Below are 26,018 nucleotides of genomic sequence, written 5' to 3'. Positions count from 1 at the left end.
AAGAAGAGCTGGGGTTTGCCACTTCCTTGTTTAATTGCTTCTTTTCATGAAGACTGAGAAAGAGCATGTTTCTGGATAATATGAACTCCAGTTTTAAAAGACTATTGACTCTTGAGGTGTGGCAGAAAAATATCCTTTTATTTATTGATACATCTCAGTTTTTAGCAACGGTGCTTAAGTTACTTTTCATTTTGCGTTTATGGGTCACATCTTATTTTGTAATGTTCATCAGAGACACCCAGGAGCAACTCTGGCCTTGAGTCCAGAAGAATTCATGTCTAGTCACTGTTCTGATAAAGTGGGGGTGGGGGCAGGGAGCAGAGCTGGTCACTGAATCCAACACTCATCTTCCTTTTTGAGAAAATAGAGGGTTTTCTGGGAGCTTCCTGTGATCCTATATTACTCTATGATTCCACAGGAAACAAAAACAACAGTCCTTAAAGGGAGGGAAAAAATTAAGAAAAATGGCATTTAAAGTGTGTTATGGTTTAGATGTGGTGTCCCCCAAAACCTCATGTGTGGGACAATGCAAGATGTTTTGGACGAGAAAGATGGGGTCATAGACTTAATCTAATCAGTGAATTGATCCCTCATGGGATTAACTGAGTGGTAACTGGAGGCAGGTGGGTGTGGCTGGAGGAAGTGGTTCATTGAGGGCATGGCTATGGGGTATATATTTTGTATCTGGAGAGTGGAGACCTCTCTTGCCCTCTACTCTCTGATCATTATGTGAGCAACTTCCCTCCACCATACTCTTCCACCAAGATACCCTGCCTCACCTCGAGCCCTGAGGAATGGAACTGGCTGTCTATGGATGGAGAAACCATGAACCCTCAAATAAACTTTTCCTCCCCTACAATTGTTCTGGCTGAGTCCTTTAGTCACAGCAGTGAAAAAGCTGACTAAAACAAAGTGTGAACTGTAGAAGTAAGAGGGATATAGCAATGGTTTCTGGCTAGTTGGAATTATCTCAAAAATGCAAGAATGAGAGCCCAGAAAGCAGAGTTCCTAAACTCAGGGGATCTCAAAGTTTAACCCAGCATTTTATAAACTAGAGTATGCCCAAGAATCATCTGGAAGACTTGAAGAAACACATCTTTGTTTCTGAACCTTACTTGAAGGGTTTGTAGTGCAGTAAGTCTGAGCAGGGAGGGAGCTCAGCAACTTGCTTTTCTATTAAGTTCCCAGGTGCTGCTGGTGCTGCTGGTCTGGGAACCACACTTTGAGATCTAGTCTCTCTCCTTGTATCAAGAGACTCTCACTGCTTTCAATCTAACTTTGAAAATTGTATGCATTATTATCCAGTAAATATCATGATGATTAATAACATTGGCCAGATGAAAGTATGAATACAACTGTCATATGAACAGGTCTTTATGAACAGCTGTACTATAGTAAAATGTCACTGATGCACAGGTTCTAATTAAATAGCCTCCCAAGTCAGCATTTGCTGATTTAATTTGTTTGTTCCTTTATGACATCTAAGGAATCTCTATTTCTCTAAGGTTAGTGAACATGTTCCAGGCACTCAACCAGTGTGACCTTTCGTGAGAGCCTAGGATCCATGGTATTATTGAGAAATTTTCTCACTTCTACTTCATTTAGGAAAGATTCAAATGTAACATAGTGGGGAGAAGGAACTCTGATTCTGCTACCTACCTCATGTAGTCTTTCACAGTCATCTGAACCATTCCTTGTTCATGCAAAGAAACTGGAAGAAAAAAAACAGTAGAGGTGAACTTAATTGTCTTTTATCTCATGGGAGATTTTCTTATATCTAAATGAAACAATGTGGGACTGAATTTCCATCTCCCGGGTTATATAAGCATGGAAGAGAAGGTATGTCAGGAGTGAACAAGACAGAATATAATGAATGGCTAAACCGTAGGACAAAGCCCTGGAAGAAATATACTTGTTCAATGAAGCGAGAAGTCAGGAGCGAATGGAGGAATCAGTGGAGGTTTCAATGGGGGAAATGGGATTTATATTGGATGTTTAAGAATGAGGTGAATTTGATGAATGGAAAGTAGGTATCACCACTAAAGAAGAGAAAAAGGTATCTGTAAAAAGAGGAAGGTCTGAGACTGATCTGATTAGATGGCAGAGCACGTGGGGAGGCTCGCTTGTGGAACCTGTGGCCCATCAAAAACACAGCCTGGGCAGGCAAAGGAACACAGGGAAGGAATTGGCATTTACGGAGCATCTTCCATTAGCGGGTACCATCCAATCCATCCAAAAGCCATTTGATTTAGGATATAACCTCATTTCTCCAATAAGGAAACTGAGACTCACAGAAATTTAGTAATGAGTCCATGATCAAGTAACAGATCTAGGAATTTGTTACTACCTGTATTATCGATTTTAGCAATAACATACTATCTATTTACCACAATGTATTTAGTATAATCTACTCAAGCAACAGCTAAGCCTGTTACATGCATAATCCCATTTTCTACAATAAAACCACGAAATAAAACCAAAATTTTTATTGTTGTTCTTATTCCCACATAATAGAGAAGAAAACTGAGGCTCAGAGAGATTAAATACATTTCTCATGGTCACTAAAAATGCCATAGCTTCTTTTGTTTTTTTTTTTTTAAAAAAAAAAAACACACACTGCTAATAGAATATCTTGTAGTTGACTTGAAAACTGAAAATGAGAGTTTATAAGTATACATCAGGACATGAAAAACCAAGAAAAGTTTTTGAGCAAACATATAAATGTGAGAATGATGATGCTGATAGTCCATTTGCTGGGCAGTGGAGCTGAGGACAGAATATCTCAGGATGAACATGTATTAGATATCCGAGGCCCATTCCAGGGCTCTTGCAGTATCATACTGTGTGTCACGACAACACATGCAGCTGACATCTGCAAAAGGAACTATTTCCCAGTATGTGTACATTTTATCACTTACTTTCCCTCATGGCTTTCTTGGGTACAAATGTGGAACATGCACAACACTAGGAAGTGTCCTCACCCTGTACTTCTATGAGAACATGAAGTTTTTCATCATAAGAAAGAGAATGCAGGTTGGAAAAAGTTTTAGATGAACAAACCCGAGTGATTAAAATATACGAAAGAATTTTGAAAATAATAAAGAGCTTTCATTTGGAACCAGAATTCTTGTCTGGGTGGTAGAGGGGGGCAGTGGACTATATGTAGGCTTTAAGTTATCCATGAACCAACTTGTTTGAGAATGTCAAATTTGGTGGATGGAAATAGGGATCTCCATAATTTTTATAGCAATAATCACATTTTCTTATTCTTTTTAGATATAGACAGTAGAGTTTATTTTGACATATTCTATATACATGGAGTATTACTTATTCTAGTTAGGATTCTATTCTTGTGGTTGTACATGATGTGGACTTTCACTGGTGGTTTATTTATATATGAACATACGAAAGTTATGTCTGATTCATTCTACTGTTTTTCCTACTCCCATCCTCCCACCCTTCCCTTCATTACTCTTTGTCTAATTCAATCAACTTCTATTCTTTCCTCTCCCTGCACTCTTATTGTGTGCTAGCATCTGCATATCAGGAGAACATTCAGCCTTTGATTTTTTTGGATTGGCTTAATTCATTTAGCATTATAATCTCCAGATCTATCCATTTATTGGCAAAAGTCATTCTTTTTTATGAATACTACTCTGTTATGGATATATCCCACATTTTCTTTATCTTCTCATTTGTTGAAGGGCACCTAGGTTGGTTCCATAGCTTAGCTATTGTGCATTGAGCTACTATAAACATTGATGTGGTCTCTCACTATATATGTATGCTGAGGAGTTGGATAACTGAGTCAAATGGTGGTTTCATTCAAAGTTTTCTGAGGAATCTCCATACTGCTTTCCAGAGTGGTTGTACCTGTTTGCAGTCTCACCAGCAATATATGAATGTGCCTTTCCCCCAAAATCCTCACTAACATTTATTGTTACTTTTTGTTGTGCAATTATGACTGGAGTGAGATGAAATCTCAGTGTAGTTTTAATTTGCATTTCTTTAATTGCTAGAGATGTTGAACATTTTTCATATATTTGTTGACTGTATTTCTTCTTCTGTGAAGTGTCTGTTCAGTTCCTTTGCCCATTTATTAATTGGACTATTTATTTGTTTATTTATTTTGGTGTTCAGAATTTTTTTGAGTTCTTTATTTATCCTGGACATTAATGTTCTATCTGAGGTGCAGGTGGCAAAGATTTTTTCCCATTCTCTCTTCACATTCTTGATTGTTTTCTTTGCTGTGAAGAAACTTTTGAGTTTGATACCATCTCACTTCATAACTGCTTAACAGAATTACATATCAACAAGACATAAACAATCATAAGTATTTGTGCCTCAAACAATTGAGCATTGACATACATCAAACAAACTCTTCTCAATTTCAAGAATCAAATAGACCACAACACAATAATACTGGGTAACTTTCACATGGCTCTCTCATTACTGGATAGATCCTCCAAATGAAAACTAAATAAAAAAGGTCCAGAACTAAAAAATACAATTAATAATTTAGACTTAACAGACATACATAGAATATTTCATCCATCAATAACTTAATATACTTTCTTCTTAGCAGCATATAGATCCTTCTCCAAAGCAGACCATATCTGAGGCCCCAAAGCAACACTTTGCAAAAAAAAAAAAAAAAAAAAAAAAAAAAAAAAAATTAGAGGTAAATCCTGCATTCTGTCAGATTACAATGGAACAAAATTAGAAATCAATGATAAAGTGAAAAATAGAAACTACTCTAATACCTGAATACTAGCAAAAGAAACAGTGAGGAAATTTTAAAAAATACTTAGAGGTAAAATGAGAATAGCAACACACCATATATCAAAATCTCTGGGACACTATGAGTGTGGTTCTAAGTGGAAAGTCTGTTGCATTGAGCTCTTCCATTAAAAGAATAGAAAGTTATCAAATATGTAACTAACATTACATCTCAAAGCCCTAGAATAAAGAACAAATCAACACCAAAAGCAATAGAAGACAGGAAATAGTTAAAATCAGAGCTGGAATATTCATCATTTTTAGCAGATTTTTTTAAAAAAGCTTAGTTACCCTGCTAGGAAAAAGGAACTCTTGTCCAGAAAGAAAAAGACAGAGATACATTGTTAAGATGTGTGCAAATAGAGTATTCTGAACTAAGCTCAAAATATACAACTACATTTAGAGACAGTGAAAGAACAGGCACAGTAAATGTTTGCCTTGCAAAACAAATGTAACTCTGTCACTATGGCAGTCAGATAGAGTGAGAAACATAAATTGATTTCAAAGGTTGAAACAGTTAAGGATGGTCTCTGTGCTCCAATTTCAAGCCCACTGCCCATGGCAGACATCATTAATCAATTGCATTACTTTCTCACTGAGCCTGGATAGGCTCTCAAAATAGTCACCAACACCTGATTGGGATTGTCTTGTGAGATGGAGTGTATTTGCCACCCTTTGTTTAGACTAAACTTCCTGAGTGAGTAGTTGAGAAAAACAGAAATTTCAGGTCTTGCACCTAAATTTCAGATGTCAACAACTTTAAGAAAATACATTATAGGGAATATAAAACATTATGGGGAATATAAAATACTATAGGGCATGCCTTCTTTCATTCTGTTCTTCCTTGACCCTGTGAGGCACCTCCAGGAGAAAGATTTGACAACTTCCAGACACAGGTCTTTCTTCTGGGCGTTACTAATCCATTGCAACACAGTTGCTTACTGAACCCAACCCAGTCTCAGCACAACTCCAACTCATAAAACCACTGCCAGTTGATTGAAGATGTCACATGAAAGAATAGCTTTTGCTATTCATTAATGTCATCGATCCAAGCACAGTATAATTTTTAGGCAACTATTTGTAATGACTTGATACCAAGATGAAATAAATAATAAGTGGCCCAAACAGAAGGTAAGATAAATATAATTTCCTATTTCCCTAACAAAAATTTCCCATTTCCCCTGTCCCCCACCTTCTTAACCAGCACTACCTGTAACTATAGCATTGCATGTAACACATAAAATAAGCCTACATTTATACCTGAGTGAGCTCATCTGGAGAATTCTGGAGAGTTTCTGATCAGTGTTCCTTGCCTAAAATTTCCCACAGTCCTGGCCATTTGGCTGCAGGTTCTGCTGGTGCCACAGTCCTCATTACTCTCTCTATCTTTTCCAGTTGTCTGCTACTGCTCTGGGGTTCTTAAAAAGTGTGAACAAACAAGCATGTCCAGGCCAGGGACCTGCCACGGTGACCATAATGAATTGCTCAAACTGTCATAGAGGAAATGATCCATTTTCAGATATTGATGAGAAGAGTTAGTTCAGCCTTGCTGAACTTTCCAAAACCCTAGCCCTGCAGAAAATCTTGTCATCCAGAAAAAAATCTAGTCATGTAGGATCTGGAGGCTTTCACTCAGGACTTCTTCATGGATCCCAGAGTCCACACAAATCTGCCAGCCGCACTCTGTGGATCACGTCCCTAGCCCCTGCCACTGTTGTTACAAGCAATTTTGGTAGCCAGGAAACCATAAGCTTCATCCAGGAGAAAAGAAGGTCCAAGGGCAAGGTGCTGTCTAGGAAGTGAGAAGTGGATTGGCTTGATCACAGTGGAGGGTTTCTGTCATATATGAAAGTCTTAGGGTTTTAGCACAAGCAGGGAGAAGGACCTTCCTCCCCTATACCCCACAGCTAACATTCTGTGTCCCATTCCCCCACCATCAGCAACAGTTAGGGGATGTTAGCCCCCTCACCTGAACCCCATCATCACTGATGAAGAAATACAGCATTTATATTCTTTCCTACACCCCTTTCCTCTTTCTTCTTGATCTTGCTGAAAATGACACAAATGTCTATCTGTAGCCAATGCATTCAGACATTAGCCTTTTCTGCTGCCAAGCTTAGATTTTTTAGAGAAACTCAAGCCAAGGAAAACTGGTATAATTTTTGAAACATTCATAAGATGAGCCTGATTTTTTCAATTGTGATAAAATCATCAAAAATTAATTAGGTTCCCTGGTTGATTTCCATTTTACATTCCTTGGCTCTCTAGGTCCTCGGAGACCAAGTGCTATTTTCACGGTGTCTCTGTGTGCTGACTTCTTGGTTATGGGGGAATCAGTGATTGGCCTTCTCGGCATTTGGATTCTGGCAGCTAAGAGTCTTGCACAGAGCAGAAACTTGACTGTTAAAAGAGGTTTTGTTTTTGCCTGTGATTCCTTGTCTGTTAGAGGTTTTTTTTTTTTTTTTTTTTTTTTTTTTTTCTTTCTTTCCCAGTTTGCTAATTTGTAAGGTAAACTGCCTGGAGCCTGAGAATTGGTTTGTTGGGGTCAGGTCCTGTTTCCCTTGGCCTGTTTTCAATAATGAACTTGAACAGAGACACAGAAGCTGATAGCCCACAATGTGCCAGTTCTCACAGAGACTGGGATTCCTAGATTTGCCTAAAAACTTGGAAAAGCCAGCATTACAGGCCCAGGTGTCTTCGGGGCAGCAATCTGTTAAAAGCAGTGGGTTCTCCAATTTTCCGCAGTCTCCCTCTTACCTGCTTTGTTCATTAGCGATTACCTGCCCGTTCCTGGAAGCTTCTGATTAGAGCAAGACTCTGATACAAAGGGAAGGCCATGCCAGGACAGACAAACTGCCCTTGTTACCCCAGATCTCCTTAGGCCTCTGCAGGCATCAGGCTTGGGGATACCCCACGAAGAAGGTGGGACCCTTGGATGCCTACCTGTGTCTCCCACACAAAGCTCTGCTAGCTAGGCCCTTCTCAATTTCACACTCACTTCTCTAATTGCTTGGGTTTGATATTTTCACCTCTTTCTTCCTTCTGGGATACCCTTGTTAAAATTTTAAAACCAGATTTTATTTTCTAAAAGCACTGGGGGAGGAAGAAAAAAAATTACAAATTAAGTCCTGCTATCCCCAAGTTTCCTAAGGATCGGTTTAGAGGAAAATTAAAGTGAGAAAAAAGTCCCTGCTCTATCTAGTACATCCCATTCCATGGGTTAAAATTCCAATTCTGATTCCCTTCTAGATGCTTGAGTCTCTAGCCACCCTCCCGACTGTGAGGCGGACTTCTGCCATCTGAAGCAGCAGATACCGCACTTAACCCTGCAAAATGTATTACTGGAGAAGATGTAGTTAGATATGCAGAAGGCACTAATTAGCACCTTTATTGGCTTAGAAAGCATTTTTTATTTTGGTTTTCCTAAGCATTTCTGACTGATTCATGGAAGACATTTGGTTCTTTGGAATATCGTCCAATAGACTAATCAAATCACATTTTTGCAGGGCTCTAAAATAATAGCATTCTGCAGCTTTCTGCATATTTAACTACTGCATGACCACGATACTTAGTAAAGGCAGTCAGCAGTGTATTGTCTCCATTGGCAAATTATTAGCCCATATTCTTACAAAATGAGATTCTTACATTCTGCCTGATTCTCATGCTCAAAACCTTAAAGCAAATGGAATGCTGGTCTCTTCTCCCCATACCCCACCTGGTATCTGTTTATTTTTGAGATGGTGATACTCTTCTTCCCCATTCCACTGTTAAGCCCAGTATAAGTCCTTGTCAGCTCAAACCTGAGTCCTGTAACTTCTTCCCAACATGTGCACCTTCTTCCCCTTGCCAAGATAAGCACCAAGGTCTGCCATTTCTCTCCTCACTGTACTGAGTTCAGAACTCACCACAACAGAGATGTGGTAACATATGATTTCCTGCAATTATTATCCTAAATTATTCATGCCATCTTTTTCAGGGGAACAGAGATCCTCCACCCAAATCTTCCTCATTCTGGTTACAACTATCTATCCATTTGAAGAGGAACTAGAGATGTGCCATCCTAGTCCTATGACATCAAGCATGATTCCTTCATTCTGGATTTTAAAGACATTTATAATCTGACCACACCCTATGTAGCAGAGAAAGTTCTACCCTTGTTCTCTAGCCTGAAACCAGATCTCCAGCTTGATTACTTTCCCACACCTGTTTAGTTTCTTCTCATTTTGTTCAAATTTCTTTTATTTCCACCAAATTAAACATTTTTGCTCTGCCTCTTTATTTTTTTCTGATTGGTTAGCTCAAATCTCACTTCTGAGATTTCTCAACCTGACAACCTTATCTTCATTTTGTTCTACCAAGATTCTTTTATTGACTAGCCTTGGTACATTTGGAGAGAGACGATTCCTACACTAGCAGGGATCACAGCTGTTTTCAGGGAGAAAGATCATATCCCTCATAATGTGAGGCAGCACAGAAGAACTGCCTCTTGATTAGAACCCAGAATAGATGTTAGGGGTGTTCAGAAGAGAAATCGTGTCTCAGTGCAGAAGTCAGGGAGGGCTTCATAGAGAATATGGGGCTTGGTTCAGGCCTCCAGAGAATTGTGAGAAGTTATCAGAATGGGGCTGACTTTAAGGCAAGAGGAGTTAGATGAAGGAAGGTCAAGAACCAGGAGTGCAATGAAAAGAGATAAGAGGAGAAGGTTTTGTAGAAAAGTTGGTGTAGGTTACATTTGAATTGGGATGATCCTAGAAAGTGAGTGACATTCCTGAGAGTATAAGTCTCATATTCTACATTTTTGTACCCTTCACCTAGTACAGGTCTTTGCTCTAGACATATTCTCTTGAGAAGCTTTAAGGGGACATTTAGTCTATTTAACTGGATTTATTTTGACCTTTTCTTATGATATAGAGCACGGGTTTTAGAATTTTATTTTCTAAGTTCTTAGTACTTAATACATTCCTCCTGGAAATGAATTTTACTCTTCTTTTCTGAATACTGAAAACAAAATAAAAAACAAAAAAAGGACAAATAAATTAGTTACCCATCAAGTAGTAACTAGCACCAAGCAGAGCTTTGAGCCAAACTGCCTTTTTTTGTTGTAGGAGATAGTTCTAGTACTTCACTTATAATGATGCTTGGATAAGTTGTTAAACCAGTGCCAATTATATAAACCTATGTGTTGAAGCATGCATTCATTATATGCTTCTTACCTTTGCATTGTAATGACCATGTACTCTTATTGTTGGGTAGTACTGATATTTAATTTGTTTTCTGGTGATGTGAACAAGTTTGCCACAAACAGGATACATTCTATGGGTTTGCTTATACTTAGATAGAGTATGAGGTTAAGAACGAGTCAGCGGCCTGGGAAGAGGAATGTTAGCACCCGTGGCCATCATCCCTAGAGCACCATGATGGATCCCACAGGGGCTCTGAATATCCTATGGTTATGGTTGTAGGAAGATTTGTGGATCTTGACTGTGACCAAACTGAGAATCAACTGCTTGTGCAGTTGGTATGCACTAAGCAGAGTTACTCTGCACTCAGTGGTGGGGATTCTTGGAAAGGGAAAAGAGAAAACAGTTGAAAGATGACCAGGAGGCTCTTCCTTGTAAGTCATCCATGTACCCTGAGCAGCAAATTCTATGGGATATTTAAAAAGAAGGCTGTGAGAGCACTCAGCTAAAATGCCCTAATGTTCACCAGAAGACAGTGCAGAAGTAAGAAGAGAATCCTTCAGGAATTTCTTTAGTCTGACTTGGGATATGAGCAGGGGCACCCATACAGTCTTCAGCAGTGATTGAAATTAACATAGGAAGAAGGTATAAGGGAAGGTTGGCACCATTAAAAGGAAAGACCCAAATAATTTTTGCAGCAAGTAAGCTTGGGTGAGCAATGTTTCTTTGGAAGAGATCGCAAAGCCCTAAGAGCAGAGGTCCCAGAGGGGAGCCCAGGCTTGTCCCACAGAAGGCCAGGCAGAGGCGCCAAGCAGGTTAGTACATCTCACTCACTGATCATGCCTATTATCCTGTACGCCTGCTGGGCAGCCACCTGTGAAAGCAAACCCGTGTCAATCATATGTACAACAAGGGGTTAAAATCTACAATCTGGGAAGAACTCCTACCCCTTTACAACAACAAAGAGAAAATCTGCATTTGTCTTCCTTTCTTGCAGTTATAATTTCATTTCACTGCTCCCTTTCACCTGGCAACTTCTCAGAGTAGTTTTCTGTCTCCACTTCTTCTGCTTTCATTCCCATGAGAAGGCTGTACATGTAGGCTTTCTCCCCAGCATTACTCTAACACAAATCTTCTCAAGGTCACTAATGGCATCTACTGCCAAACCTGAGGGCCAGCTGTCATTCCTCTTCATCTATAACCATGATCAGGAGCTGATGGTGTTGATCGCTCCCTCTTTGACACACCAACTTTCCTTCCAGACTCTTTCCTCTTGGTTCTCTGTGGACCTCATGATACAATCCTTCTCCTTCTCTCTTGCTATTTTTCCCCATATCTTCCTGGCCTTTCCTCCAGCTATACTTACTTGCTTGATGATCTCATCTGATCTTCTGGCTTTAAACACCATCTAAATGACCAGTCATTTTTCCCTTAACTCCAGATTTTCATTTCTGACTACCTCCCTGATAGTATCTGTTTGGATATCTATTAAGCATTTGAATCATTACATGTCTAACATTGAGTTTCTCTTACTGAGTTTCTCATCTCTTACCCCAAGGCTGATTCTTATATTGTTTTTCCCATCTCAGTAAATGGCCATCCATCTTCCTAGATGCCTGGGAAAAAAAAATCATTAGAGTCCCCTTGGACTTCTCCTATCTTTAATGCCCCACATCTAATCCATCAACATATTTTATCCTAAATTCCAAATAATCCAGAATCCAACACTTCTCTCTATAATAACTGCTAGTGCCCCGTTGTCAGTCCCCATCCTCTCTCCTCTGAATTATTTTATTAGCCTCCTAACTGGGCTTCCTGATTCTACCTTTTCCAGCTCCCCACTGCCTGGAGTCTGTTCTCCAAATAGTAGCCAATTAGATAGCAGAAAAGAATCAAGATCATACTACTCCTTTTAATTAAATTTTTTTCAAGAAGTCATGCTGAATAAAAGTCAAAGTATTTATAGGGCTATATATGGCCCTAAATTATTTTGCTTCTAGCTAATTTTTTGGGGGGGAGAGTACTGCGAATTAAACCCAGGGGCACTTAACCACTGAGTCACATTCACAGCCCTTTTTATATTTTATTTTGAGACAAGGTGTCAATAAGTTGCTTAGTGCCTTGTTAAGTGGCTGAGGCTGGCCTAGAAGTTAAAATCCTCCTGCCTCAGCCTCCCAAGCTGCTGGGATTACAGTCATGTGTCACTGTACCAGCTCTAGCTAATTGTTTAAACTCTGGCCTGCTACTCTCTTCCTTGCTCACTGAGCTACAGCCATTTTAGCCTCCTTGGTTTACCTGGAATACAAACGGCATGTTGCAACCCCACAGCATTTGCTCATGTTGTTTCCTGTGCCTGGAACAGTCCAGTTCCCCCAGAGAAGCAAATGTCCTTCTCTTTCACTTCTCTCAGGCAGCTGCTGAAATGCCTTCCCCGATGCCTGTTCCTGGCTGTTACATGTTTACTTAATTGTTTATTGTCTATCTTAGCACCACATTTATTTTCTTCATTGTCTCCAATCCTAAAGGAGCATCTAGTTTGTAGGGTCATCTTATATGTATTTGCTAAAAACTGAAGAATGGAACAAAAGGGGATCTGTCAGCACCATTGTGCCTGTGTGCAGGGAATGGAGTGGACAGCATGTTTGTTCTCTAGTCTCCAGACTAAGTCAAAGGTGTGAGGAGAAATATGGACTGCAGGAATAAGCTGAAAGATTACTTCCTTCATGCATTTTATGTAACATAAAACACTAGTACCACTGCCTAAATCCCCAGGTGATAGAGTCAGGCAGTAGAATGAAAATGAGCATTTATACAAATTCTGCAAGAAATAGAGCAGTGTAAGGGCTCAAATGCAATGATGGTGGTCCCTGGGGAGCAGAAGAACAGGATGCTTAGGAAGTGTTAAGACAACTTTTCTATGAGGTAATGCCAAAGAGGTTTCTATTGGAGTACCATAAGTGACAGTGAAGGGGACTCATTCATGAAAATGCCTGTAACATCTAATGGCTTCCAGAAATTCTCCTGGAGTCATTTTGCAGAAAGATCCTGTGATACCAAGATAGTAGCAATAATCCACCCAAACTTGGGAAACAACTTTTTTTTTAATAACATAATTGAAACTTGCAAAATGGTGAGACATAATACAAATTTGAGTTACAGGAGTTATTTATAGATTAATTTCAGAATAGTATCGAACCTCTTTCTTACTTTTAGAACTGTTGTTAATCAATTTTTCTTTGAACTAAAATCTACTTTATGTACATGTAGGTTTAAATGGAATACACTTTGGAGCATGTCTCAGCATAAAATCTTAAATTCAGGGAGAGTTCTTTTCTGCCACCCCAAATTGACTCACACAAGTAAGGACAAGCTGGAGATAAAATTTATGGTAGTTGATTTACATCCACTACCATTAGTGCAGTTTAGAGGCATATTAGTTGATTTACACCAACTTCCAGCTAGTGAAGTTGAAAGGCATACTAGTTTCTGATAGAAAGAGCATGAACTTTGAAATCAGACACACTTGAATTCAAATCATGTCTCTTATCTTTCATTGGTGTGTAGTTTTAGGCAAATCCTGTAACCTTTCTGAATATCTAACTTCCTCAGTATTTAATAAAGTTAGTCATCCTGCTGTTTTGCTTGAGGTGTACTTGGAAATAGTCTTAAAATACACAATAAGTATTTGATAATTAATAAGAATCACTAATCATAGTACTTATATAATCATTATTTTAGTCCAGACTGTATGGAGATCTGAAACACAGTATCAGAAAAAGACAATCACCATAGAGTGTTTCAAGCATTAGTTTTTCAATCACATCAAATTTCATAAGAATTTAGTTTCTTTTAATTTAAAATTTCTGAAACCTAAGCAAAATGACTACTTAGAGCTTTCCAGATGAATTACTTGATATATTTATTCTGCTTTACTAAAGTATAATTGACCAAATGATATCTGTTCAAGGTGTACAATGTATTTTGATGTGTATGTGCATATATAGGTATATACATATATGTATGTGTAATCTATAGTGTGAAATGATTATCACAATCAACCTTATTAACAAACCATCACCTCACACAGTTACTTTTATCCTCAGGCAAGAATACTTACAATCTACCCCCTCAGCAAATTTAAAGTATACAATATAGGATTGTTAACTATAATCACCATACTACACATCAGGGCTCATGAACTTATTCCTCGAGTTTGTACCTATTGGTCAACTTGATAAATGTTTCTTTTTTTCAATTTTAAGATCTAGATGTGATCATTCTGCATTTCCATAGACACTTGATTGACATTAAAAAGTAGTGTTGTCCCATATAAAATTTTTAAACTCAGGACCATGTAGTGATCCCAGAGAGCTGGTGCACTCGATTGAGAAGTTTTGGAGACAGTGCCAGTGGCTCCTTCTCTCTCTCCCGTTGCTCGTGGGGCTCTGACTTTTCGGCAAGGATGCTGGGGCTCTCAGGTCTTGCCATGTGTGACGTGTATAGTAAATACCACTGATTTTCTTGAGAGGGCAAGAGGCTATACAGACAGACCAGTCCAAGTTCACATCTCAATTCCTTTACCTTTTAATTGAACTACTTTGGTATTTAACTTTTCTCAGTCTCTTTTTTCTTCTTGCAAAATTTGATCATAGTAGGGGCAGGGGGTTGTAGCTTAGTGGTAGAGGGCTTGCCTAGCATGCATGAGGCACTGGGTTCAATCCCCAGATTTAAAAAAAAAAAAAAAAAGATACCGTGTCCATCTACAATTCAGAAAATATTTTTTTAAAAATTTAATTGTAGTAATATTCACCTCAGGATATGGTTCTGGTAAATGAAGCAATATGCAGGAAAAACTTAGCATGTGCACCCTCAATGCATATTAATTTCCTTCCCGTTTCAGTTCTGCTGATGAAGAGGCTGAAGTGCCAAAGGTTAGAGGCTTTACCTAGCACAGGGTGATGAATGAGGTATAAAATGGGTCAACTAGATGCTAGCTTAATAAAAATGAGACCATAGGTAGTCATACAAGAGCACAAAAGCCAAAGAATCACCATAACAGACTGAGGTCTCATCTTGACCATCACAGGACTCGGGAGAAACCCAGGAACAGAACCACCGAAGCCATTTTATTTGGGCCCAGTGCAGGGCCCATAGGCCCAGCAGAATGCTTTCCATGGAGGGCACGTCCAGCCTCCATAACTATGAGAGAATAAGTTCTTGTATTTTAAGGTATCCAGTTAGAACTGAGTTGATAAGACCTTTGGCTCTTAATACCACTTCCATGTGCCAAGCCTCAGAAATAATCAATGAGGAAGAAGCCTCAGAATAAATTCCACTTACAGTGAGTTTAGTAATGTTCCCCCAAATTTGATTTCCTTCCAGGACCTCTAAAGATGGGCTTAATTAGAAATAGGGATTTTACAGGTATGATTAGTTAAGATGAGTTCATGCTGGATTAGGGTGAGTCCTAAATTCAATGACCTGTGTTCTCAGAAGAAGAGAACTCACACAGGGAGAAGAGGCCTTGTGAAGGCAGAACAAAATGATTCACCCACAAATCAAGGAATACCAAGGATTTTTAGGAGCCACCAGGAATGAGAAGAGACAGAGGAGGATTCTCCAGAGGAAGAATGATTTGCTGCCACGTTGATTTTGGACGTCCAGCCTCCATAACTTTGAGAGAATAAATTTCTTGTGTTTTAAGCATCAGGTTAGAACTCATTTGTTATTGGCTGCCCTGATAACTTTCTGCATGTTCACTTGGCATCCTATCAGGATTTTAAGAGTTTTGGCAGGATAATTTCTCCAGTAGTGACACCTTTCTTCCTCTGAACTTCCTTTACCATCTACCACCATTTTTCTCCCTGATACCCTTTCCATGACCTCTGGTGACCAGTTATCCATACAGAGCCCACACCCACATTTCCCAGGTGACTCTGGGCTTCCCTGAGCTCGGTGTGCAGCTCTTGCATCCTGGCCGAGGCCAGTGCATGGAGGGGCTCATGGAAGGTTGGGCCTCCAGTTCCTCCACCTGCCTCTAACCAGCTGTGACCAAAAATCATGGCCCTAGACCACTCTGTGCCCAGATTCTTCATCTGTGAAGCAGAAATGAGAACTAGCCACATTCCCATCCTAGCTACTGAGTTTAATGTATGATCGATGAGCAAGGGGCTTGTCAAGGGAAAGGCTCAGTTAAACTTGTAAGAAGCGATTCGATTATTATTAAAAGTCTTGCTGGAGATGAAAGAGCTGCCGAATCTAAGCTGGGTCTCTCAGAGCTTAGCCTTGCTGATGGCCCTGTTTTCCTCCAGGTGGTTCTATCCTATCTGTGCCTTTGTCATCTGTTGAGCTGGTTCTGAGGAAGCAAGGCCATGATTTGACTTTAATTTGGGGGAAGTGACAATGTTAACACAGTTACTGATGACCCCGGAACCAGGCTCTCACCAGCACCAGGGCAAGAGACATCCTCAGGGCCATTGAATACCCAGCTGGATTTCTTAAATTCTTGCATTTTTTTTCCCTTAAGTCTGAGCTATTATGAATAGAGGGGTATTTCAATCTGATTTATTGGAACTTTAGATATCATGGAACTTTGATATTAAAGAAAAATGAAAACTTGGTGAGGAAGGAAATTTTAATAATAAACTGAGGAATTTTTTAAGTAAAAAAAAATTATAAATACAAGCTGTTTTGTAGACAATGGTCAAACTTCACTTAAAATCTCCATAGAGAAAGTGAGTGAGATAATTAAAACCAGCAAATTTAGTTACTACTAGACTGATCATTTTCCCTTCTAATCATTGAACTTCTAATTTATGTCAATTTTTTTCCTCACATGCATTCTTTATGACATGGAATCAATTTTAAAACATATTTTTCACATTTTAATATATACAAAATCAGGATGCCTTTCATTTACCAACAGGCTTTCATTTTAATTTATCTGAATGGTAATTATAAGTACATTTTGTAATTGAGGGATCTCAGATTCTATGAAATATGAAATTTCATGGATGAAAGATGAAATATGTGAGACCTGTAATTAAATTTCTTTTTCTTTTTATAATGTTCTTATCAAATCTCAGCAAGACAAATGTCATACTTTTTTTTTTTTTGCCTCATAAATACTTGCACTGTTTGCTTTAGGATTTAGTCATTTGTTCTTCCCTAGAACAAATGTATCATGAGAGAGAAAAAAATGTAAGTGTAATTTTGAGACCAAAAATAGAGGCTGGATTAAGAAATAAAAGTACAATACAATACAAGGGAAATTCAAACGATTTCCACAATTATATCCCTGCAAACATCTTCATAGAAACCAGCAGGTGTCCTGCTATAGTCTAAGTGATGACAGGACAGGAGCCCCGATTTCAGTCCCTAACCTGGTGCTCAGGAGACAACTACCCATTCTGCCTTCTGAGTCTGTCTTACTAATCAAACAGAAGGATTGAGGTCTGCTCCATTTCTAAAAACCTCTGATAATTCTCACATAGACACGTTCACACATACGTCTCATCGTCAGCATCACAAACTACAACTGTTCTGGGTTCTCTTGTCTTACCAGTATGATCGGTGACTTGCTGAAAGTTTTCATTTACAGAGACACTATAAAAAAAACAAAAGTACTGTGAGTCAAACAATGTAGGCAAGCAAACTGTATGAAATTGCTTTTTAATTAAACTGACGTGTGTGAATGCAGTTAGATTTTATGGAAAGAGGACCTTTGGAAACCAGTGAACAGTCAGGGATTCAAATAGCATTTTCTTTTGTACTTTTAAATTGATATAGATCTTTTGCAATAATAGGATAATCCTTCAAGTACCTAGTGAATATGAGCATCCCACCTTGTCCAGTCAGGGTTACCCAAATGGTTGTCATGGATCTTTACAAGAGAAATATAGAAGACACAAAGCAACACTTACAAGAATCCAGAGTCTAGCCACTGCTGGATACTTTCCTGTTTGGAATCTTCTAAAAATGAGAAAGAAACAGCACAGTTAGTTAAAGCACCACCACCAGCTCAAATGACTCCACTGTATCATCCAGTCATCACTCAAAAGCTCAATTCCCTACATATTTAGTCACATGTTTCTATAAGCATATTCATTTTTTATCCCTGAAGGTACAACCTCCTGTTTTCCATAATCATCCTTTCCTGAGAAGAGTGTGTAAACTTGCCAAAGGACTGAAACTTAGGAAAAAATTAAAGAAAATGTTAAAGAAGAGAAAAATAAATCAGACTAGAGCAAGAGATGCTAGAATAATTTTTAAATTACCTGGTGTGAATAGAAAGGGTGCAAAAGAATATGAGAGTTTTGTCTTTCTCTTTGGGGTGTAAATCACCACAGAGCCTCTCCTGATTGAATCACTACATTTACCTAAGGCAGACAGCCAGTGATGTTTATTTGCAAGGAGTTCTCTGCCAGGTTAGAAATGAAATTTGCATTCATTCCAGGGACAAATTGCACTAGAATCCCAGGATTGCCAAAGGCACCCTGTGTTAAAAAGGCACCAGTCTTTAAGGTGGATCTTTAGCACTGGCTCAAAAGATAAGTCAGAAGGCATAAAGAAAGGATATAAAGGCAACATTTCTTATTAAATATTTATTTCTGTTCTGGTTGGCTACTATCTAACCTGGGCTGATCTCCCTTGATTTTCTCCTAACACTGGGGCACTGAATTATCCTCCTCACAAGATGTCAGCCAAACCAAAAGCCATGGCCTTAGAGGTGTGTTTGTTCTTCAATCAAGGTGCCATTAAGGACAGAATAAATTAGCTGATGGGAAAAGAAAAAAAACAAACATCCAACAGTTAACATCTCAGGAAGGGGAGGGAGAAGTATTTTCTATTTATCACCCTTCAAATTATTAACATTATTGTTAATGTCTCATGCCAGACCCCAAGAACCTTTCAATAAAATGATGTCCTGAAACAAACTTGGATCCCATTTAGCTCTCAAGTCCCTGAAACTTGGGATGAGGGGGTGCTGGAATGGAAAGGAAGTAGAGTTCATTCCTTAGTTGGTCAACTTCTGTTCAGAGTCTCTGTGGTTTGAATCTCTGTGGAAAACCAGAGTGTCCATTTCATAGAATGGTCTGGCATTAAGCCAGAAACACTGGTTTCCTCAAAGCCAAGCCCTTGTTCCAGCCCAAAGCCCTGCATCCTTTGCCACCCCCAGAAGCACCTTTTACGAATAGCCCTGAGTGCCCTTCTCACCTAGCAGGGGTATGGTGACCCTCTGACTTTCCTCCTCAGAGCCAGGAAACAGCTGCTCATCTAGAGGAGCCCACGCCCTCTTGGTGTACCTCAGGATCCGTCTCTTGCTCTTTTCTTGACCATCTTGTGGTCTGTCGGGTCCTCGCGGCCTCTCCGCCATCACAAGAGGGTATTTCTGCAAACTAACTTAAATCACACAAGCAAATCAGATGCAGTGAACTAGCTTTTAGGCCTGGCTCAGTGCGAGGGAGTAGGTCAGGATGCTTGTGGTCCAGTGAGTGGTCCAGCTCTACAGTCACATGGGAGCCTGGCTCGGCCATGAGAGCCAAACTCCTGATCTCAAGTTGGTAGAATTATTTTCTCTCCATGAACCAACAGCTGGGGAACAGGGACCAACTTGGCCTTGCCAGTCACCAGGCCACATCCACATGCTAAAGGATTCAATTTGATAGTCTGGGATGTGGATGGAGAGTAAAGAAATTGGACTTGAGGATCCACCCATGAATAGCCTTCAAACTTATCCAACAGTTACATTTCTAAAAATATTTTTAGAGACCCAAAATGATGGGTGGAAATGAAGGTTTTGGCAACAGATTGATTTTGGCTGAGAGTCATCTCTACAACTTATTATTGTGTGGTCTTGTATAAATTACATAGTCTCTCTCACCCCCTTATTTGGGGGTACATTGTACTGAACTTTAATAATAGTTAACTTCAGTGGCATATTTATTGTGTGCTAGCTTCTGTGCTGAATTCTATACATCTATTACAGAAGGTACAATCTTCAGTGAAAGAAGTTACATAATTGTCACAATTTATAGTAAATTGAAGAACAGAGAGATTAAGTTGCATAGCCAAAGCCATACAGCCAACTAGGATTCAAACAGAGGCCCTCCAGTCATAGTCGGAGACTGTACTATCTACCCTAGGGTTGTTGGGACAACTAGAGCTAATGAATATATGATACACCTGGCACAAGAAATATTAATGGTTCCTATTATCTAATTTGACTTTTATGAACCTCCTTATCATAGACTTAGAGCAGGAGACCAGAGCTTAGAGCAGCTATATAAACTGTTCAATTTCCCCTGACTATAAGCACCTTGAGAACAAGAGGTATTCCCTTCCTCATTTGTGTATTTAGTATTTGACTGAATTTTTGGCACACAAGAGGTATTAAATTAACATGTGAAAAATAAACAGGGCTAGGGCTCAGACGCAACTAGCCTTCACACTTTCTGGCTCAATTCTTTCCAGGCATATATTTAAATTTGCTTTAGTGTTTTCTTCAGGTTTAGAGAAATAGCCAAAGAGCCCAACACCACTTCAGCATTCCTCACACTCCACACTGGTGTGCAATCACTGTTCACATGACATACATGTAAACCATCTTTTAATCATTTTTTAAGAAAGGTAAACCATTCTGATTTTTTATAAACATCTGACTATTCTCTTTTAAGTATAGGTGAACATTCTAGGTGCAACTAGCAGTAGCAGTTTCTTTATGTGCTTTATATATTCAAATGCAAACATTGTTGAAGTATAAATACACAGTATAAATACTGTATATTTGTAAATTGCTGAAAAATAATGATAACTTTGATGGCTGCTAATTTTACATTCAAAATAAGCAAACACTAAAAAATTTCAGTTAGCTAAAACATAGGGCAAAAGGTGGGCAGTTGCAATCGACACTGACAGAAAACAAGTTACCTAGTCAATTTTAGGAAGAGCCTCTGATAGTGAACTATACAAATTTTAATTTTTATTTAGTAGGAGAGACTTTGCATTGTAAAGAGAAGGGACAAGAAGCAGGTACCATAATGTTAAATTTTAATCCAGCTATTGCTTTTCCACATATATAACATAAAAGTTTGTAAAAATTTTAATGAAAGCTCTACTTTATCTGCATGTCCCCAAACTCCTATTCTACAATGGCAAGTCTGACCTCAGCCTCTAGCTTTGCACAACCAGAGAAGGTAAGCTCTCTGCCAGCTCAGTTGTACTTGGCTATAGAGCAGAATAAAGGCTGCCAAAGAAAAGTGGGAACCCTTGCTAAAGGCAAGGGTCAGGGACTGGTTTGTAAAGAAAAACTCTTTTGTTCCCTCTGTTTCGATGGATGCCTTCCCAGTTAGTAAACAAATCTGCTTCTGGAAATGGATTCTCTGATGCTTGAATGACCTTCCTTTGGCATCCACTCACGTGGCTCCCCAGAGCAGCCCTTTGGATCAGGTGGCAACCCTGAATTGCCCAGAGGATAGACAGGCAGCATTCTGGCATATGACCTCTGCCAACTCCTCTAGTTAACCCCTCAGTCCCCAGGACCATTTGGAGCCCAATTCTTGCCAGCTCTGACTTGGCCCAAAGTGGCACCCTCATCCTGGATCAGGTTCTCCCCTGTACTTCAGTTCCTTCTATTTTGAATTACTATACTTTCATCAATCCTTACGTGTGTGTGTGTGTGTGTGTGTGTGTGTGTGTGTGTGTGTCTAGTAATGGGGGGAAATTGCTTATATTGTCATTTTAATTTTTAAAAAATGCAAAATTATATACTCATAAAAACCTTCATTTTATAAAAGGAAAAACACTAACTACTGAAAACAAAGAAAAGGAAATGCATCAAAATGTTATCAAGTTTTCAATTTTTTATAATCAACACTAGAAGACAATTAACTTTGTTAAATTGACCCTGCCTCATGTTTTCTTGAACTAGACCAAGTTTACCCATACCTGCTCCTTTATACCATGGTGTCTTCAGTGCACCATGAAACCATAGAACTTGATACGTTGAAATTTAAACAGTGACAATCATTACATTCTTGTCCATTGGGGTTCATCTTTTTTGTACCTCTATGCAGACGGGTTGTCTTGCCAAACAAGACATTCATACTGAGAGAACGGAAACTGTGTTCTATGTTTTCTCCATAGATTCCAGTACAACATTTGGCCCAGGGTAAATACTCTGTTTAGTGAATTGCTTGGTTACATGGGAAAGGAACATCCAGTTAGCTTGGCCAGTGTGGTAGTCAGTTTCTTGTCACTATGACTAAAATACCTAACAAGAATAATACTGAGGAGGAAAAGTTATTTTGGGCTCACAGTTTCAGAGCCTCAGGCCATGGACGGCCAACTCCATTGCTCTGGTCTGAGGTAAGGCAGAACATCATGGTGGAAGGGCTTGCCAGAGGTCAGCCAGGAATCCAAGAAAGAGAGAGAAGCCAGGGACAACATATAGTCCTAGGACACATCCTATAAGGTGACCTACTTCCTCTAGCCATGCTCCACCTGCCTACTACCACCAGTAGTCATCCAAATTATTAATCCATCAAATAGATTAATTCAATAGTGAGGGTCCAGCTCTATAATCTAATCATTTCACCTCTGAAAATTCCTGCATCATTTAACAAATGAGTTTTTCATCAGATATTACATGTGCCAACCATAAAAGAGCAAGAGTTTTCAGATCAGATAACTCTTGATTTTTATCTCAGCTCTGCTGCGTTCTGACATCTTAAGAGAATTTTCAAATATCTATGCTCATCTATTCCTTCATATCTGTAGTAGATATAAAATAACCATTTCAAAGGGTTGTTTGGAAAAATTAATGGAAAATGTATATAAAACAATTGATACTCATATTTGTCAGTTTTCTTTCTTTTTCCTTCTCTTTTCTGTTTCCTTGTATCATTATCGTGTTCAAGAATTGCCAAGGAAAGAAGATTCACCAACCCGTGCAGAGTTTTTCTCATAGAAGATAGATTCGACATTATTAGTTTATGGATAACCTGTGTTGTCTCCAGATTGCTTAGTTTGGGTAATGAAGAGATATTTGGGGGCTATGGGATAGAGTTTTTCTGTGACCAAGAAATTGCATATCTTCCTGAGGGTAGAGTTAGAGGTTCTGAACAGTCTTGAACTTCCTTCAACTATGTACTTAATTTCAAGGTTATAATCATAGGATGTTGTGCTGGCCTTGGCCACCACTTCTGAATAATCTCTGTGGTCAGGAATAGAATCTCATAATGGGAGAACAACCCCAAGACATTTTGGGCCCACAAGGGATCTCTAACAGTATCTTTGAAAGAACGATCAAGGCTTGCCTTTGGAGAAAATGCCCATTTATTGAGGAACAGCTCTGCATATTTATAGAGCCGGGGGTGGTTTGACAGTTATGACAGTTTAATGGTTGAACAAACCGGTTTGACAGTGGGCTGGGGTGCTTTCTGATTGGTGGGTAAGGATCATGTGAGCCAGCAGGGCTAGTCTGATTGGTGGGTAAGGATCATGTGAGCCAGCAGGGCTCACCATTGGATGGCAAGATCATGTGAGCCAGCAGGGCTCACCATTGGACGGCTTTTCTTGGGGGATGGGGAAGTTAGTATTTGGAGCCAGGGTGACTCCCAACAACCTTCATGTCTCCTCTATGGATCTTCCTCATCACAGCCCCTCTTCAGTCCTTTTTAAGGTCCCCAACACTGTCCAGCTTGCCTTACCCCTTCCATCCTCGGTAACCAGTGCTTCCCCAATAGCATCATCTAAAAGAAATCTACATGCTCCAGTAAAATCTGCCCCTTTTCCAGCTATGGTGCCACTCCTAGAAGTTCATAAAGGTAGCCCCCAGAACTCATGTTCTCAAAAAGATGATTATCATGAGCCTTAACATTACTTACTCATTTCTACAAACTAAAAGTTCAGTACTGAGAGGCTGACAGTTCAAGGAAACTGGAAACCCCAGGAGTAATTCATCATTCTCTTGGGTCATGCTCATGTGGCAGTGACATTATCTCATTGAGCCAATCTACCATCCCTCCTGGACTCTTCTAACCCCTGTGCCCTCTGGAATTCATTCATTGCCATCCACCAAGTCCCCTCTGTTCTAACCTCTTCATTGACAGTGACTTCATCTCCTTTCTCTAACTGAAATCTGTACATGTCTTCCTTTGCTGCTCTCAAGTTGTGACACTTTTTTTCCTATCATATAATCTTGCCATATTCTTGGAGATGGTATAAATTTCCTCTATGCTCTTCATTGCTGCTTTCAGACTTTGTTTTCTCTGTCCCTTGAAGCATATGCATCATCCTAAGGAGTTGTCACCATCCAGAACATTGTCTCTTATTTTACTGAAAATTTTAGAATGCCATTTCTATGGTCTTTCTGGAAGATTGCATTACCTGTGCAAATAATCCACCAAATTCACATTTCCAAATCTGGTCCAGCCTCAGAAATTCAGATTATGGCTTACTTGATATTTTCACTTGGATGTATTTAGACAAACTTGAATATGTTGCACTGAATTCTTTGTTGTTTCCTTGCCTACTGTTTACCTTCTAACACACTTGCCTCTATTCCAGTGTGGCTATCTCAATGAATGGCATCACCATCAAGACGGTTGCTGGGTCAAGAACTTACAAGTCTTCCTTGATTTCTCTGTTCCTTTCATATCTCACATTAAATCATTAAAAAAGAGAGATCCCCTTACAATAGATCTCAGGCAAACTACCTTTACTGCTGATATGAACCAGAACTTGTACTTACACTTGGATCATAGTAAGAGGCTCCCATCTACAGAGCTGACCACGCCTTTCACTCCACAACCCACCTGAATCAGCACACTAGTGGCCAACTCTCAGTTTCTTTCATTTTAGAAATTTTGGTAACATTTTATATAATTGATCACTTCTGTTTAATGGAAATACTCTATTAATTTGAGTTTTAGCATCTTCCCCTTCAAAATTTCTTCCTACCTCACTCAAAGCTTTTCCTTCTCAAGCTTACTGGCTGGTTTTCCCCTTTCTGACCTCTAAATTTTATATGTTCTATACCTCAAACTTTAGCTATCCACAATCCCCTCCATTCACATGCTGTCTCCAAGTGAGCGTAACTTTAATTGTTCTTTGATAATCCCATGGTTCAATATTAAGGTATTTTACTTTGATTTATAAATCTTTATTTACACTTCAATTTAACCACCCTAAGAATTTCTTCAGGATAGAGATTTTAGCTCATATTATATAACTACAGGGAAAAGGTACTCTTGTATGTTTGTTGAATGGCTGGGTCTTTACATGAATACCAAAAGGAACTGAGAAACCGCAAAGAAAATCTGATTATGACATAATTAAGGTTAGTTTGTTATTTGGTAGTTAAACAATTTATCAGGAAGTGCAGCTACTACAAATTTGCCAGAAATAGTTCACAGCACCAAAGAGTAATGGACTGTAAGTCTGAATTAGAAAAATGATGAGATTATAGACCTACACACACACACACACACACACACACACACTCACACACACACATGCATACAATATTTTCTCCATTCTCTAGCAAAATTTTCTGACCAATCAGTTGGTGAGTGCCTCTTCAGCCTTTTGAAAAACAACTATCTGAATAAACAAAGTCTTTTAGCTCCTTTTATATGTTCCCTAACAGCTAACAAGCAGATGAAAGTTCTGAATTGATCACCCGCAAAACAAAAAAGTAAGTTAATTTTCATTAATCAACAAAGAGTTACCAATTGGCTGTATGACATCCGGCATGTACTTTCAAGTTCACTCCGAATGCTATTTCCTTTTGCATAATATGAGATAATTGGATGAAATAAGATGATTCCATAAGTTCATTATTCTGTTTCCAGGGTCCACATGGACTGCTTAATATCTGATCAATGGAGCTCACATTTTAAAATATTTTAAAGTTATATTCTTCAAAATTATAAAAACAACAACAAGAAGAAAGCATTGTTTTATTACTCATAAGTTTGGAAAACTGAAAAACGAAACAACAGAGTGAAGCCAGGAATTGCCCTTCTGCTCCCCCTTCCTATCCAAGTGTCGAAGTCC

General features: G+C 39.0%; 1 protein-coding gene across 1 annotated transcript in view; it reads right to left on the bottom strand.

Moving 5' to 3' along the window:
• Itprid1 (ITPR interacting domain containing 1) overlaps positions 1-19,362 on the bottom strand; it is an 85,690-nt gene extending 66,328 nt beyond the window's left edge. The window contains exons 1-4 of the mRNA XM_026401572.2: positions 19,176-19,362; positions 17,882-17,930; positions 17,521-17,564; positions 1,660-1,711 (exon numbers count right to left, since the gene is read on the bottom strand). Of these exons, the coding sequence (XP_026257357.2) occupies positions 1,660-1,711; positions 17,521-17,564; positions 17,882-17,930; positions 19,176-19,335 (305 nt within the window). The 5' untranslated portion in view covers positions 19,336-19,362. The remainder of the gene's footprint in view (positions 1-1,659; positions 1,712-17,520; positions 17,565-17,881; positions 17,931-19,175) is intronic.
• Positions 19,363-26,018: the final 6,656 nt, after the last annotated feature.

Source organism: Urocitellus parryii, chromosome 3 (genome assembly GCF_045843805.1).
Source record: "Urocitellus parryii isolate mUroPar1 chromosome 3, mUroPar1.hap1, whole genome shotgun sequence".
Classification (NCBI taxonomy): Eukaryota; Metazoa; Chordata; class Mammalia; order Rodentia; family Sciuridae; genus Urocitellus; species Urocitellus parryii.
The sequence above is the reverse complement of the archived record's forward strand: the minus strand, read 5'-3'. Positions and strand labels throughout refer to the sequence as shown.